The sequence below is a fragment of the Octopus sinensis genome, linkage group LG4 (genome assembly GCF_006345805.1).
Source record: "Octopus sinensis linkage group LG4, ASM634580v1, whole genome shotgun sequence".
NCBI classification, from domain to species: domain Eukaryota; kingdom Metazoa; phylum Mollusca; class Cephalopoda; order Octopoda; family Octopodidae; genus Octopus; species Octopus sinensis.
Window position 1 is genome coordinate 102,791,030 of NC_043000.1, and position 15,314 is coordinate 102,806,343.

Consider the following 15,314-nt stretch of genomic DNA (forward strand, 5'->3'; position numbering starts at 1 on the left):
GGGGGCAATATGCTGACAGGGTGATTTCCCACACACATGCCAGGGCAAATGGCTTCTATACTGGGACTGAACCTGGAACCATGTGGTTGTTTAAACAAACTTCTTAACTGCACAGCCATGCATAATGATGATTAGTATAGGCCAGAAATTTGAGGTAGCTGCAACAGTTGATTATCCTGAGTACAGTACTTGATAGGTACTTTATTCTATTGACACCTGGTAGGATTTGTACAATAAGAACTGGAACAAATACTTGGAAGTATCCAATCCAATGCCATTACCACATATTTTCAAAGAAAAAATTGTCAATCTCACAAGTAGGTGAAAATATGTTATGATACTTGCATGTAAAATTATTTTAATTTTGGTAATTTGTACAAATTTTAATTTCTTTTTTACCCTTTCCGAACACTTCACCTGAAATTTTTCTATAACAAGGTCTAAAGAAATTTGGATGCTTTCTCATGAATGTGGAGGCAATGTATAAGTGTTTAGCATCATCCAATTCTACCATACAAAAGATATATTGCTATTTATTCAACTATATACACACATACAGTTATATATATTTATACACACAAATAGCATTCCAAGACTACCAAATTTCTTTGATTGAGTTATCATTATTCCCATTAGCTGTTAAATAAACAGGTGTATACCTCAATTACACTAGGTATTCATGAGAGATGGCATGAGCTCAACAGGTGCAGTTTCCACTTAGCATTGGCAACTGATGGATGTAGATGATGGAGATATTTACACACACACACACACAACAATATTAGATTCACGAATGAGTCAACTGCTAGTTGTTTATATAACACCTCTCTGTCCTTTATCTAAGATATTTATTTCTGTATGTTCCATATTGATAAAGAATCCAATAGAACTATTTATGTGACATACCTCTTTAGGCAAACTAGGATGTTTCTTTGATTCTGATTTGGCACTATGGTTACTGCTACTGCTTACAACACTACCAGTGTCACTCATGCTGTCTGGTTGCTCTTTTAAAACCTACAAAAGACAGAGAAAAAAAACAACATTTATATGAAAACAAACAGCCAGATAGCATGCTTTAGGTGAACTACTTTTTAGTCAGAGTTAAATTCAAATCAAAAGAAAGAAGTAAAACATTAATTACTAATTAAAGTTTACCATTGATTTGTGGCCAAGGCAACTTAAAAATAAACAATTCCAGCCATGGCAAATCTTGAGAATACTTAAGTTTCAGAGAAGGAGGTGCAGGCATACAAAATTTGTTTTCCTTGGAATCACTCACTGCTTAAGGTCTGATTAGAATATTAATCATGAATAAACTAACCCAACCCATAATGGATAAAAAAAAATTGTTTGTATTGCAAAAACTCTTGTATAGAGGGAGTGGATGGTCAAATTAAGAAATGAGAAATTCACTACACTGACCCAGTAATTATAACAACAGACAATTCTTCTTGGCTATGCTATCATTCAGCCAAACAATATTGTTGTAGATAGATAGATAGAAGCTAACTTTTGCGAAACTAAAAATAGTAAATGACAGACAAGTAAGATATGAAGCCAAATTGTGTAGAAATAAAAATAAAATGTAGAAAAAATAAAAAATAAAAAAAATATAAAAAGCCATTTTTTTTTTCTCATTTACTTCTCAAAATCAAAGAAACTGAACAGAAATACAAAACCCCAAAGTCCAGTACCATGAAACCATAATTAACAAAATAACAAACTTAAACATAAAACATGTTTTTCCAGATGTAAAGCATCCATTAATGGTTTTTATTTAATAACTAAGACTAAGGAAACCAGGAAATGGCCATCACCATTTTTAGTGCCACTGAGATTGGTCAGAAGGAGTTCAACCCAAAACCAGTCACTTAGCATGAACACTTCCAACAAACAGGACTCTGTTTGAGGCATCTGTAAGCCAGTTGATTCAGCAAAACAGAAATGATCCCAAATTTTAACCATAAAAGTCAACCTGAAGCTATAGAAGAAGACACTTGTCTAAAATGTTAAGTGGTGGGATTGAACCTGAAACCATGTGGTTACAAAGTGAACTTTTAACCATAAAACTTTGCTTGCACCATAACAATAATTAATGGTTGCAACTCCCTCACTTTTGTTTTACTGTAAAATTTTACCCAAAGTATTTTAAGCTACTCCATGGTGGTACTCCAGCATGACCATGGTCACATGGCTGAAATGAGTAAAAGAGTATAAAATAGTAGGTTCTTTAGAATTTAAATTAATGTTTATGTCCCCTACCCACCCATAATTACCAGCTACAGAATAATCTTTTACTTGGTTTATAAAAAAAAGCATTATAGTCTTTCTGAGTTCAAATTCTGCCGAGGTCAGCTTTGACTTTCATCCTTTTAGGTGAGCACTGGGGGTCAATGTAACTGACTTACTCCCTTCTCTGAAATTGCTGACCTTGTGCCAAAATTTGAAACTATGATTATCATTATTATAATGATTATTATTACTATTATTATTTTAAGGTGGCAAACTGGGAGAATCATTAGCACACTGGGCAAAGTGATTAGCATTATTCCACCTGTCACTGCATTCTGAGTTCAAATTCTGCAAAGGCCGGCTCTGCCTTTCATCCTTTTGGACTCGGCAAATTAAGTACCAGTGAAACACTGGGGTCGATGCAATCAACTAGTCCCCTCCCCCAAATTTCAGGCCTTGTGCCTATGGTAGAAAGGATTATTATTATTATTATTATTACATACCTCTAAAGGTAAACGAGGGCCTTTTGTTGGGTCTGTCAAGAAAGCATTTCTGCAGAAAACCTGGTTACCACATGGTTGACCACTACTAGCTGAATTACCATGGATACAAGCTCCAGGATCCATTGACTAGAAAGGAAGTAATGAGAGAGAATATTTAAAACCAAAGTCTAAGTAACCAATTTCCAATAGCTCCCATGTTTCCTTGCTATCTTTGTGGAATACATATACAAACATACATATATACATATATATATATATATATTATTCCTCAAATATTCACAACGATTCACTGGATAACAAGCAACATTTCAATTTTAGTCCTAAAGCAAATGAGATATTTTCAAACTTTAAAATCGCTCTTTTCATTAATGCATATATTCTAAAAGAATGGAGCTAAATATATAATAAATTATTTTACTGGAAAAACATATATTAAGGCACAAAAATATTTTTAAGTCAAACATTTCGGACACCACTGATTATACTTGTAATAATATTGGTTTCAAATTTTGGCACAGGGTCTGCAATTTCTGAGAAGCGTGTAAGGTGATTGCATTGGCCACAGTACTCAAAGGATGAAAGGCAAACTTCAACATTGGCAGAATTTGAACTCAGAATGTAAAGACAGGTGAAATGCCACTAAGCATTATACCTGGCATGCTAATAATTTTACCAGCTCACCACCTTAATCATATTCATAACATTAAACAGCATTCTTTTTTTCTTATTCTTTTATTCTTTAACTTGCTTCCGTCATTTGACTGTGGCCATGCTGGAGCACCACATTTAGTTAGACAAATCGACCCCAGGACTTAAACTATTGGTCTCTTTTGCTGGACCGCTAAGTGACGGGACGTAAACACACCAACATCAGTTGTCATACGATGGTGGTGGTGGTGGTGGTGGTGGGGACAAACAGATACAAATAACAAAGACACACACATATATATATATATATATATATATATACGACGGACTTCTTTCAGTTTTCGCCTACCAAATCCACTCACAAGACACTTGCCCAAGGTGCCATGCAGTGGGGTTGAACCTGGAACCATGTGGTTGGGAAGCAAGCTTCTTACCACACAGCCACTCCTGCATGGCTAAAATACATTTAGGAGAGGGTACAATCAATTCTGTCAACCTTGGAAGAATGAAAGCTAAATTTGACTCCAGTGGGATTTAAACCAAAACCATTAACGGATGTAACTAAATATCACCTGTCGACTGCTCTACTAATTCTGGCTTTTACCACTTTTATGTTAGATATAGTATTAACCCTTTTGATACGAACCCCCTGAGACTGCCCCACTATGTAGAGACCCCTTCCTTGACTTGTCAGTTATTCGATACAATACATATGCAAATAGACACATATATCTGTCATAAGGTAATGTTTCTCTAGTGCAAGCAGCTACCTATAGAAGACTGTACCCCGGGTTGGCAGTTTTCAGATTTGAAGAGAGGCTTTCAAATGAAAACACCTTAAGATAAATAAAGAAAGCAAGATAGAAATGAAGACAGAGAGGTAAGGAAGAGAGTGTAAAATATTAAGTTGCCGAATATTAATTATATCCTGATATAAGTTTCAGTAATTTTATCTTTCAAGTCTATTTAGGTATCTTACTGGTAGGTGTAACATATATAGGAGAGCTGTTGCTAAAACAATTTCAACAGTAGCCTTAGGATATTTCCTGGGGCAATGAGAGAAGGGAGGAAAGGATAGATAGAGGAGAGGAAATGAGAGGGAGAAAAGGAAAGGTTGTGTGTGTGTGTGTGTGCGCGCGCGCTTGTGTATATGTTAGGCAGTTTGAATTTGTAAGGCCAGGTTGATTCTTGATTTCTCTCTTTACATACTCTCCTTCTTCATAGTTGCCTGCAATCTTTTCTGATGGCAGACAATAAGTAATGAAGCCTACCATGATGACTTCCTTTGGCACACTCAACTACATAAAGACAAAAGCCTTCAGTAATTAGCCACCCAGTGGCCCATTAAAGATGATTACCAGATGTTTTCCATATCTCACACACACACACAAATAACAACCATTGTACATCCTTTCCCAATGATTGTATGGGTGAAATAGTTTACTGGTTTGAACATTTGTGTTTCTTTTCCCCTCTACAGCTGAATGCTGCTCTTCCTACTGCTAACCACTGAACTGTGAAGTGGGCTGTTTTTATTTATTTATCCTCAACATCAACATCATCATCATCATCATCATCATCATCAGCAGCAGCAGCAGCAGCCAAGCAAACTACATTAAGCAGTAAACAGCTATTAGGTATCTGGCTTAGGTGTACAAAACAAGACAATTGCAATATCCTAAACTTCTGGCTACTGGTTTAGTGGGCTAACACTTTTAACCTCACAGTCAAATATAGATGCTCTTACATTAATTACCCTTTCAAGTCATTTTTCACAAAGCTCTTTAGTTTTAATTATGCAAATTCCTCTATGATAGAAATGTACTAAATAATTTTTGAATACATAAAAGTTTAAAAATTGATCTGGAGGCAAGTTACAATTAAACTAATATGATGAGGTCAAATTCATACTGAAACACAGTGTCCCTAATTGTCCCTAGTCTCTAAACAAATAGCAGACTTTTCTTTTGTTTCCCAAGTATGCTCATCCAATTAAGAATATATTTTTGATATCTTCAAATTCCCTCCCTTCCTACTTTCAGCACTGCTAATGATTACTGCTGGAGGCCGTAGCCCAGCATATCATACCATTTTGGAATCAGGCCAACTCTGTGAGTAAATTAAAAACATTCCAGACCGAATCTGGACCTATAATCCTGAAATTCTGGATACCCAAGTTTTCCTAACTTGGAAATAAATTTTGAGAATAATTGAAATTAATTGCAAAATCCAGCGATTATTTTCTGCAATTTTTTTTACTTAATTTTTTTGTGACGAATATGACCATCATTGGGATATGATTCTGGAGGAAGCAATTGCAACAAATTCTCCAAAACAAGTCAGAGATCTGTTTGCAGAACTTCACATTTGGGTTCAGTAACTTAGAAGCTGCACCATCGGGTGGTTGAAGTTTTGCGTATCAAATTAAGCAGAAGTTTGTGTCATTTGGTCCCTATGCATGTTTCACTATTGTGGTTATTGTAACCTCTGCATTGCAATTGCATGCAAAATGACAACAGATCATCAGGGGAACACTTTGTTGCACTATGTTACGCAGATCCAAAGCTTATATGTGTGTGTGCAATATGTGTCTGTAATTGTGTTTCTCTCAGCTTGATAACCAGTATGTTAGTAAAAAGGAGCTAAGTCAATAATAAGTGCTAGACTTAAAAATTTGGGTTCAATTTGAGTAAGTAAAACCTTCAAAGCAGTGCTCCAGCATGGAAACAATTCAATGAATGAAACAAGTAAAAGAGTATTAACACACACACACACATTTATATATAGCTTCTATATAAGCCAGCAAAAATTAATTAAGTGAAATTAATACACAACAAAAGATAATTACTTCTCTGTTAAAGAAAAAAAAAAAAGAAACTAAGAAAAATCTGCCAATCTCTGTCAATAAATAGTTATTTAGACTGACTTGGGCCATAAAATACCTTAATATAGATAATAAAAAAAATCCTAATGTGGGGGAGAATGGTGGCGGGGTAGTCTTCATTACACAAAACTAAAATCCATTAATTTATGTGCAATGATAAGGAAAACAGCAGAACCATGCTGATAAAGTTACAAGGACTGGATATATATATATATATACATACACACACTAGAACTTATGCTTGTACCAAAATTACTCCCATGGGTCTTTAATAAAAAAAAGAAGAAAAAATGAAGTGGGAGGAGGAGGAACCAATAAGGGTTAGCAAAAGAATTCAGCTGGCAGAGTAAGGAAAATGTAGTTTATTCCTTTTCCTGATTATACAATTCTAGCCATAGTCATGTTGGCTTTGCCATGCAGCTAAGTTTTGCGTATCAAATTTCAAGAACTCCTGTTCAGTATATTGCCTTGTTAACTAGTTGGCAGCAGTATCGGACCCTCTCTCTGTTACATGGGTTGCCAGAGATAAAACATGAACAACAAAAGCCAGCGTCAACAGTTAAACACACAAATACATACACATACACACAAACATACGCAACATAGCACAAAGCAAAGCATAGAATAATGAGTCGATGAAGAAAGTTCTATGTGTTCTCAGGGCCAGCTAGAAATACCAGCTAAATCACATTAAAATCACACTCAAGTGTCTTTAACATTTTAGCATTCAAACTGGCCATATCTGGTCTAAATATTTTCTCTGTTTTATATTCAAACCACCCAGATGCAACCTATCAAACAATGTCCTTCTAAAAATAAGCTATCACATCATGGAAATCTCAAAGCTACCAGATGATGCATGCTTAACTTAAAACAATGGGAATAAATAAGCATCAACATTTAACAGAATGATCTGAATGCTAAAGGGTTAAAAAAGGGAAGGATACAGTAGATTATGCATTCTTAGATAAACTTATACCTGAGAAAAAAAAAAAGATTTTGTGATATTCATGCCTGTTGGAAAGGAATTAAAGATATGGTAATATCAGGGAATTGAGTTAAGAATGTATCACTGCACCATAGCAGTAGCAGCATGAACTCTATGCAGTCACTAGACCTGCTGAAAACAGTAGCTAGATCTCCCTCAAATAACACCCTCCTGTCTTAAAAGAAAAACAAAGATGTATTAGATAATATGATCTGGTAGAAGACACTTGCACAAGGTGCCACACAGTGGTACTGAACCTAGGACCTTGAGGCAGTTATGATGGATCAAGAAGTATGGCAGGTAGACTTTGTTACTGTGGCCCAGGTTGAAAACTGGCCATAATAATAATAATAACAATAATAATGCAGTGAATGACAGAGACTTACATGCCTTTGGCCATTGTGTAGCCTTACATTCAAATGCTTTTTATTTTATTTTTTTTTTAGCTATTAAAAAAATGTGTTCTAACAAAGGTACAAATGTTGGGAGGAAGAGGTATAGGAATTTAATCAACCCTAGCATTAGAAATGATAAAAGCAAACTCAAACCCAATGGGATTTGAACTCACAGCATCTTATCTGATGCCCAAATGATTTAACATGTACTGTATATGTTACACACACACACAAACATAACATTATATAGTGAAGAACTACCTTTGTGTCTCTGATTATAATAAAGGCAAACAAGACATAGAGATGGTATCTTTGACAATCAACTCATAGATAAAGAGATGAAATTCCCTACAGGTATTTTGTTGTGTCTACAGCAGGGAACTTCATTCTACATGCCTTGATTCCCAGTTGTATAGAATTGGTAAAAATCACCAGGGAATGCTACCGAGGTTGGAATGCCAAGAAAGTAGAATGAAGACCAAACTTTTGACGAGCACTTTGGGACATGCAAAAACGAATGCAATTTTACATTTATTTATTAATTGGTTTCAAAGAGAAAGAAATGAAACAAAGTACCACAATTCTACATGTTGAACCTTTCCAAAGGAAAAGCAACTCAAGTTGATAGTTTAAATAATGTTGAGTGTGAGAGAGAAAAATGTGTTTAAACAGAAACACACACACACACACACGCAAGCACACAGACAGACAGACACACACAAATGCACATATTTACCAGTGTTTTAGATTAGATGAAAACCTTAAAATACTCATATCTGCTTCACTATCTTAATTCAATTCTGTAATTAAAAAAAAATAACTAAATAAAAAGTAAAATGAACAAAAAAATGGTGACTGCTGTTGAAGATTATTCATAAGAATCAGAAAGATACAAGTTTAATACAACCTAATCACAGTTTCTGGTTCCTATTGTAAGATCTTGAGAAATGTGAAAAAAAAAAAAAAAATCTAGTGCTAAACTTCATAGCTATTCTTCAACAAATCTTTTCTCTCTCTCTCTCCTTCTTGTTCACTTTTTCCCTCCTTCTTGTTCACTTTTAAGGTTTGAAGAAAAAATATTTTGTCTTGTAATTTTTGCAAATACATTTTTTTTTACTATATTTGAATTAATGAAGCGTATCAGAGATACTGTATCAGTTGACATATTCCGACAAATTCGAAATATGCCATTGTTAAATTACTTATAATCAAATTACCAGTACAGATTGCTAACTTTTGGGAAATATTTTTGGCACTGGTAGTGTTTATAGTAATTTTTCTATTCTTCTTCAAAATATTTTTAGAGTAATCATTTACAATCCAATATCTCTGATCAGTTTAGGTTAAAGATCATGATATAGAAGTAATCAAATGTATTCTCTCAAATGTGGAGGTGCATGGCTCAGTGGTTTGGGTGTTGAACTCCTGAGTGCAAGATTGTGGTTTTGATTCCTTGACTGGGCGACACATTGTCTTCTTGAGTAAAACACTTCATTTCACGTTGCTCCAGTTCACTCAGCTGGCAAAAATAAGTAATCCTGCAATGGACTGGCGTCCCATCCAGGTGGGGAATATATGTGTGCCATGAAACTAGGAAACCAGCCCTTATGAGTCAGTATGACTCGAGAAGGTAACTTTATCTTTTTACCTTACCCTCTCAAATGAAAGCCACAAGATTAGTATATCAGTTATAATTTACTTGTAGAATATTCATTTAGTATATTCCAAATATCTTATTATATTAGCTGAGAAGGAAAATCAAATATCAACAAAGGAAATAGTTTAGCAGTAGTTCACAATTAAGCTACTGATGTTATGTAAGATGATGATGATGTAGTTGGATAGCCCCTTTCAGCTATAAATGGACAAGGTATATTTTATGTATATCACTAGTAAAGGAGACTAGGTCTGGATGTGGCCTGGAAAAAAAAATGCAAGGTAGGGGTGTGGGTTTAAACCATTTACTACATTAAGTATTAAGTGGTAAAGATATATATAGCTGTGGTAAACCATTCAGAAACTTCCTGGTCACAGCATTTTTAGCCAATCCTTCTCATCATCATCAGTTTCATCCTATGTCTGTTAATCCAAGCTGGCTTGGGTTGGCCTCAGTGTTGATATAATACCAATAAGGCAGTATAGTGATTTTCATCAGCTATACCTGTTTCTTTCACAAAGAAAATACTTTTGGTTAATTTAGTAAAAAAAAAATTGCTGTATTTCTTATGGTATTTACTGTCTTTATTTTTTGTTTTGTTTTGTTTCATACCATAAACCCTTTTTGAGACTGCTGAAAGCTGGTGAGCTCTTATCAAGAAATACGTGTTTGAAAAGTTCAGAGTTTTGTACTTGTTCTAACAAGTGACTTGATTTGAGACCATGTGGTGAAATGAAAGCTATTACAGTATGGAAGACACATATTAACCATTCAAAAACACAAAAACTATTAAGTTTATTATTTGGTGTCAAAATTTTCGTTGCACAGTCTGCAACCAAATCACTGACACAGTATTACGACACATTTATAAAAATTATAAAATAGTCAATTTAATAAGTCTTTTTCCTTTTGTTTGTGTAGGTAGACTAGAGACCATAAAATAGTTTGTGACCTACATTAAAATACTGAATAAAATAATTTTAGCTATACAGTAGTGAAAATAATGTAATTTTCTCTATCCAAAGTTCACAGACCTCGGTAAATGAGCTTGTTCTAAAGGTTTCATTCATTAAAGGAAATAAATATCTGAATAGATTCTTAAAGATTTTCAGCTGGATTATTTTACAAAGCTTTTAGTTTAATACTACATTTAAATAACAGATGAAACTCATATTAATTCTTCTCACCATAGCATGCTGATTAATTATTATTATTATTATTATTATTCAGTAGCTTTATTTTTATAGCATGCTTTCAGTTCACTATCGAGCGCAGCTCTGTGTACCTTGGGTATGTGCTGTGATTTGTTGTGATGCTCTGATGGTTACTGTATTGAAAGTGTTTTGCGTAGGATGTGTGCAGTGCCTAGTAGTGCAATTTTCTGTATGTTATATGTGTTTGTAAGTCCTGGTGTTTTTGTTATGTATTTGTCTGAATATTTTTTTATCATACCTAAAGCACCTACTATGATAGGAATTGTTTCTGTTTTTAGATTCCACATTTGAGTTACCTCTATTTCCAGGTTTTTGTATTTTGAAAGTTACCCCATTTCTTTTAGAGACATGTTGTCATCTGTTGGTATTGATACATCAATTAGAAAGTATTTTTTTCCTTCATGATCTCTGACAACTATATCTGGCCTGTTGGCCTTAATTTTTCTATCTGTGTGTATTGGCATATCCCAGAGTATGGTTGCTTTCTCGATTATTATTATTATTATTCCCCAGACCCCAGTTGAACCGTCCAACCCATGCTAGCATGGAAAACGGACGCTAAATGATGATGATGATGATGATTATTATTATTATTATTATTATTATTATTATTATTATTATCATCACAGTAAGATATTATATTTGTGTAGATGCCCACTCTTGTTAGATTAACTTTTAAGGAAATATATATAAAAGCAGGGATGACATAGAAAAAGCATATCTATCTACAGGGCAGGCTTGGCAGTGTAATTAAAAAGTTCGCTTCCCAACCATGTGGTGCTGGGTTCAGTTTCACTGCAGGCCACATTGGGCAAGTGTCTTCTAACATAGCTAAGGGCCAACCAAAGCCTTGAGAGAATCTAGTAGATGGAAACTGAAATAAGCCCATTGTGCATGCAAGTGTGTATGTGTGTGTTGTTTGTCCCCTACCACTGCTTGACAACTGGTGTGTTGGTTTATTTATGTCCTTGCAACTTACTGGTTCAGCAAAAGAGACCAACAGAACAAGAACTGGGCTTAAAAAATAAGTACTGGGGTCAATTTGTTTGACCAAATCCTTAAAGGCAAAGTCTAATGACTAAAACAAGCAAAAGGTAAAAGATATATGTGTTTTTTTGTTTTTTTCTTGCATACCTGTATGTATGTGTGTGTGTGTATGTGTGTCCTTCTGCCATGAAGGATTGATAAAAAATCAAAAACACAGGTGTGAGAATCAAAGAGTAATAGAAAGCTTTTTTCTTTTTGCTATACTTACAGCATTATGTTTTGATCGGTCAAATTTTTCACAGAATTCTTCTATAGCAGTTATGGACTGTGATGCTCCTTTGATACGTTTATCTTGCTCCTGCTTACTTCGAATTTTTTCTAGTTGGATAAAAAGAAGATAAAAAGGAAATTAGAAACATAAAAAGAATTTATAACAATCACACACACACACACACGCAAAGAATTATATATATGTATATATATATATATATATATATATATATATATATATATATATATATATATATATATGTATATATATTTTATAGAAGGAGCTTCTACAGGACTAGAAACTGTTTCATTCACATGAAATCTTCAGGAATGAAGATTTCATTTGAATGAAACAGTTCTAGTCCTGTAGAAGCTCCTTCTATAAAATAAATTAATTTACTCTGCTATGTATTGAGTACCTTATTTACTGTGGTTAACCCCGACTCAACCCGGGACCTACATATATATGTATATATATATATATATATATATACATGGTGGTACTTAAAAAGCACCCACTACACTCATGGAGTGGTTGGCATTGGGAAGGGCATCAAGCTGTATAAACACTGCCAGATCAGACTGGAGCCTAGTGCAGCCTCCTGGCTTCTCAGACGCTGGTCGAACCGTCCAGCCCATGCTAGCATGGAAAACGGACATTAAACGATGATAATGATGATGATGACATATCTATATCTATATCTCACATCATCATCATTATCGTGGTTTAATGTCTGCTTTCCATGCTGGCATGGGTTGGACGGTTTGACTGAGGGCTGGCAAACCAGAAGGCTACACTAGGCTCTAATCTGATCTGGCAAAGTTTCTACATATATATATAGATAAATACAGTAACACAGATTGTTAGTACAGCATAGATGTGAAAGGTAATGGATAGAAACTTGGTCTACAGACAATCAAGTGGTTAATGTTTGCTGTCGTTCAGCCACAGGTCAGCCTTGATAAGGCAACCTATGATTAACTCTTTAGCATTCCAATTACTCTGTTATTTATTCAAATTGCTTTGAATTAATCATGCATTATCATACATTATCCCATAGCTTTTGCTGATGTGAATTTTTATCTTTAGAATGACATTGTAGGATAGGTGTGAGAGACTGGATCTGTCTAGTTTTAACATAAAACAGGTAGAACATTTAGGTCACATATAGCCAGTTTCAACACCAAAGGATTAAAAGGCACCCTAATTTATTTTTTCAAATACAATATTTTAAAAATCACATTATAGTGAGCTAGTCTTCTCTTTTTTAAAACATCAAGTTGTAGTTTGAAAGAAATTTGATTGGTATTTCTAGCAAGCTGATTGACCATGTAAGCGTTTCCTTGTTAGTTATTTGTACATTACTATTACAGTCATGGAAAAACAACCACATAAGACAAAAAAACAACAAAACACCTAACTGAATGATAACTAAGTTATTTTACTAAATTCTTTATTATAAGTAATTGAAAGAAACACAGAGCATCTCAAAATAAATACAGAATCAAATGGGTTAATGGGAGCTGGCAAGCAAGAGGACTGCAACAAGCTCCACTTGTCTGTTTGGCCTGATTTTTATAGCTGAATGTCCTTCCTAACACCAACCACTTTACTGACGCAACACAAAATTCTTTTTTATATTTAAATACAAACTTGCACTCAAAAATAATAAAACAATCTGTTCTAACAAAACACGGCACTTCTCTAAGTAGTTGTTGAGTAGTCTCATTAATTACTTCACATCGTGGTTCCTCCCGCTAACCATTATTTAGAATCATTATTCTCCAATCAGGCTTTCTGCTTCTGATATTAACCAGCCTTTCTGTAAGCTAAACAAAACCACAAAACCTACTCGTAACTATTTAAGACAGTCTGTGTTCCACTCCGCACTTAAACTTGCAATCACCACATTAAACATGACTCATAGAAGGACTAAACAATTCTATTAAATACGCACACAAACACTTGTGTGTGTGTGTATATTATATACACAATACATACACACACACACACATAGACATGTGAATTTGTATATATGTACGTGTGTGTGTGTATGTGTAAACATATATACACAATTCACATAAACATATATAAATGTGAATCTCTATTTTTGTATGTATGCATGTGTGTGTATTTATGCATGGTGAATTTATTTATCTATCTTACACACACACACACCAACACAGAAGACTGAAGATGGCAACACATTACATTGAGACCTCATGAAGTTCTCATAATATCCATAAGGCATTAAAAACCAAAAAGCTTGTTCATATTTATTTTTCCAATGGGCAGTTCCACAAGTGTAAAATTATACAAAGCCATGTCTGTGAGAGTGCAAGTATGTGTGTGTCTACGGGCAGGGTACTGCTTCGGTTTAGGTCAGCATTGATCCAGCAGTCAAACCAAGGATCAAAACATTTCATCAATGATTATATTAAATTTTAAAAACATAATGTAACCATGGGATTTTTTTTTTATGAAGGCAAGATATGATTAGATGGGGATTTGGCTACTATTTCTAACAATTTGAAAAAATGTGTCAGGAATTCCTCACTGCCCTTTTCTCTCTATTTATATATGGGTGTGGTATATCAAGTAAAAGTTGGTGGCAGCAATGTCACCCCATCCGCTGAGGATTTTCATGTGATGCGCCATATCACATATACAGAAAACCTGCAGCTTTTCTTCTCTTCATAGTTTTAAACCCTGTTTTAATTAATTCTGTAAACAATGCTTTAGTCATTCGTATTTTTTTTTTAAAAAAAGGCTATCCCAAAGGTGATATGTGATTTCATGAAAGAAAAAAAAATCTCTTAACGTATTTATATTTTAATGTGTGTTCAGAGAGATTCTATTAAAATAAATAATTTGCCCATATCACTGTTGGTACATGTACTAACTATTAGCATGTTATGTTGATGGGAAACATTGTAATACAAAACATTAATTTACAAAAGACTCCACATGTAAAAACATATGGAAATAAATTTCATAAACAACTATAAAAAAAAAATGTCTTAGTTTTTGTTTTTAAAGTAGAGTGGTGTGTCTGTATCCTGTTAATAGTAAATACAATCAGCTGGGAGTTTTTAACCTTTTACACCATTATAAAATTCTAACATACTAAAAGATGCTGTTGGCAAATCTAATTAAGTGTACTACGGATGATGTTCAAGGGTTTGTCTTCTCTATTCTGGCAGCTTGATGTGTAAAAGCTAAAAAATAAAAAACGGTTGTTTAGAAGGATGCTGAGTGGTGGAATAACTGTAGGGAAGTCTTTTGTGAATGGTCAGATTTTTGGCATATTGTTGCCTGGAGCAAATGACTTGGTGTGATTTGCATATCTCTTGTTTCAGATATACTATTCCCTTGTTAAGGACCATACAGTACTCTGGGACAAGCAGAGCTTAATCATTTAGAGTGTTGTGTTGCAATCGAGATATTTATGCAACTCTGATAACGCAATATGGAGTGTAGTACTACAGTCTGAGCAGAGTACTGTGTTGGAATCTAGACATATACATCACTA

General features: G+C 34.3%; 1 protein-coding gene across 4 annotated transcripts in view; it reads right to left on the reverse strand.

Moving 5' to 3' along the window:
- The window catches only part of LOC115210541 (transcription factor mef2A), a 229,993-nt gene that overhangs the window by 2,494 nt on the left and 212,185 nt on the right, over positions 1-15,314 (reverse strand). For 3 of the 4 annotated variants that reach the window (XM_036502275.1, XM_036502276.1, XM_029779143.2), the window contains 3 exons: positions 11,780-11,889; positions 2,739-2,864; positions 907-1,017 (listed from right to left, as the gene is read on the reverse strand). In XM_036502275.1, the coding sequence (XP_036358168.1) occupies positions 907-1,017; positions 2,739-2,864; positions 11,780-11,889 (347 nt within the window). The remainder of the gene's footprint in view (positions 1-906; positions 1,018-2,738; positions 2,865-11,779; positions 11,890-15,314) is intronic. The other variant, XM_036502277.1, reaches the window with a different exon arrangement.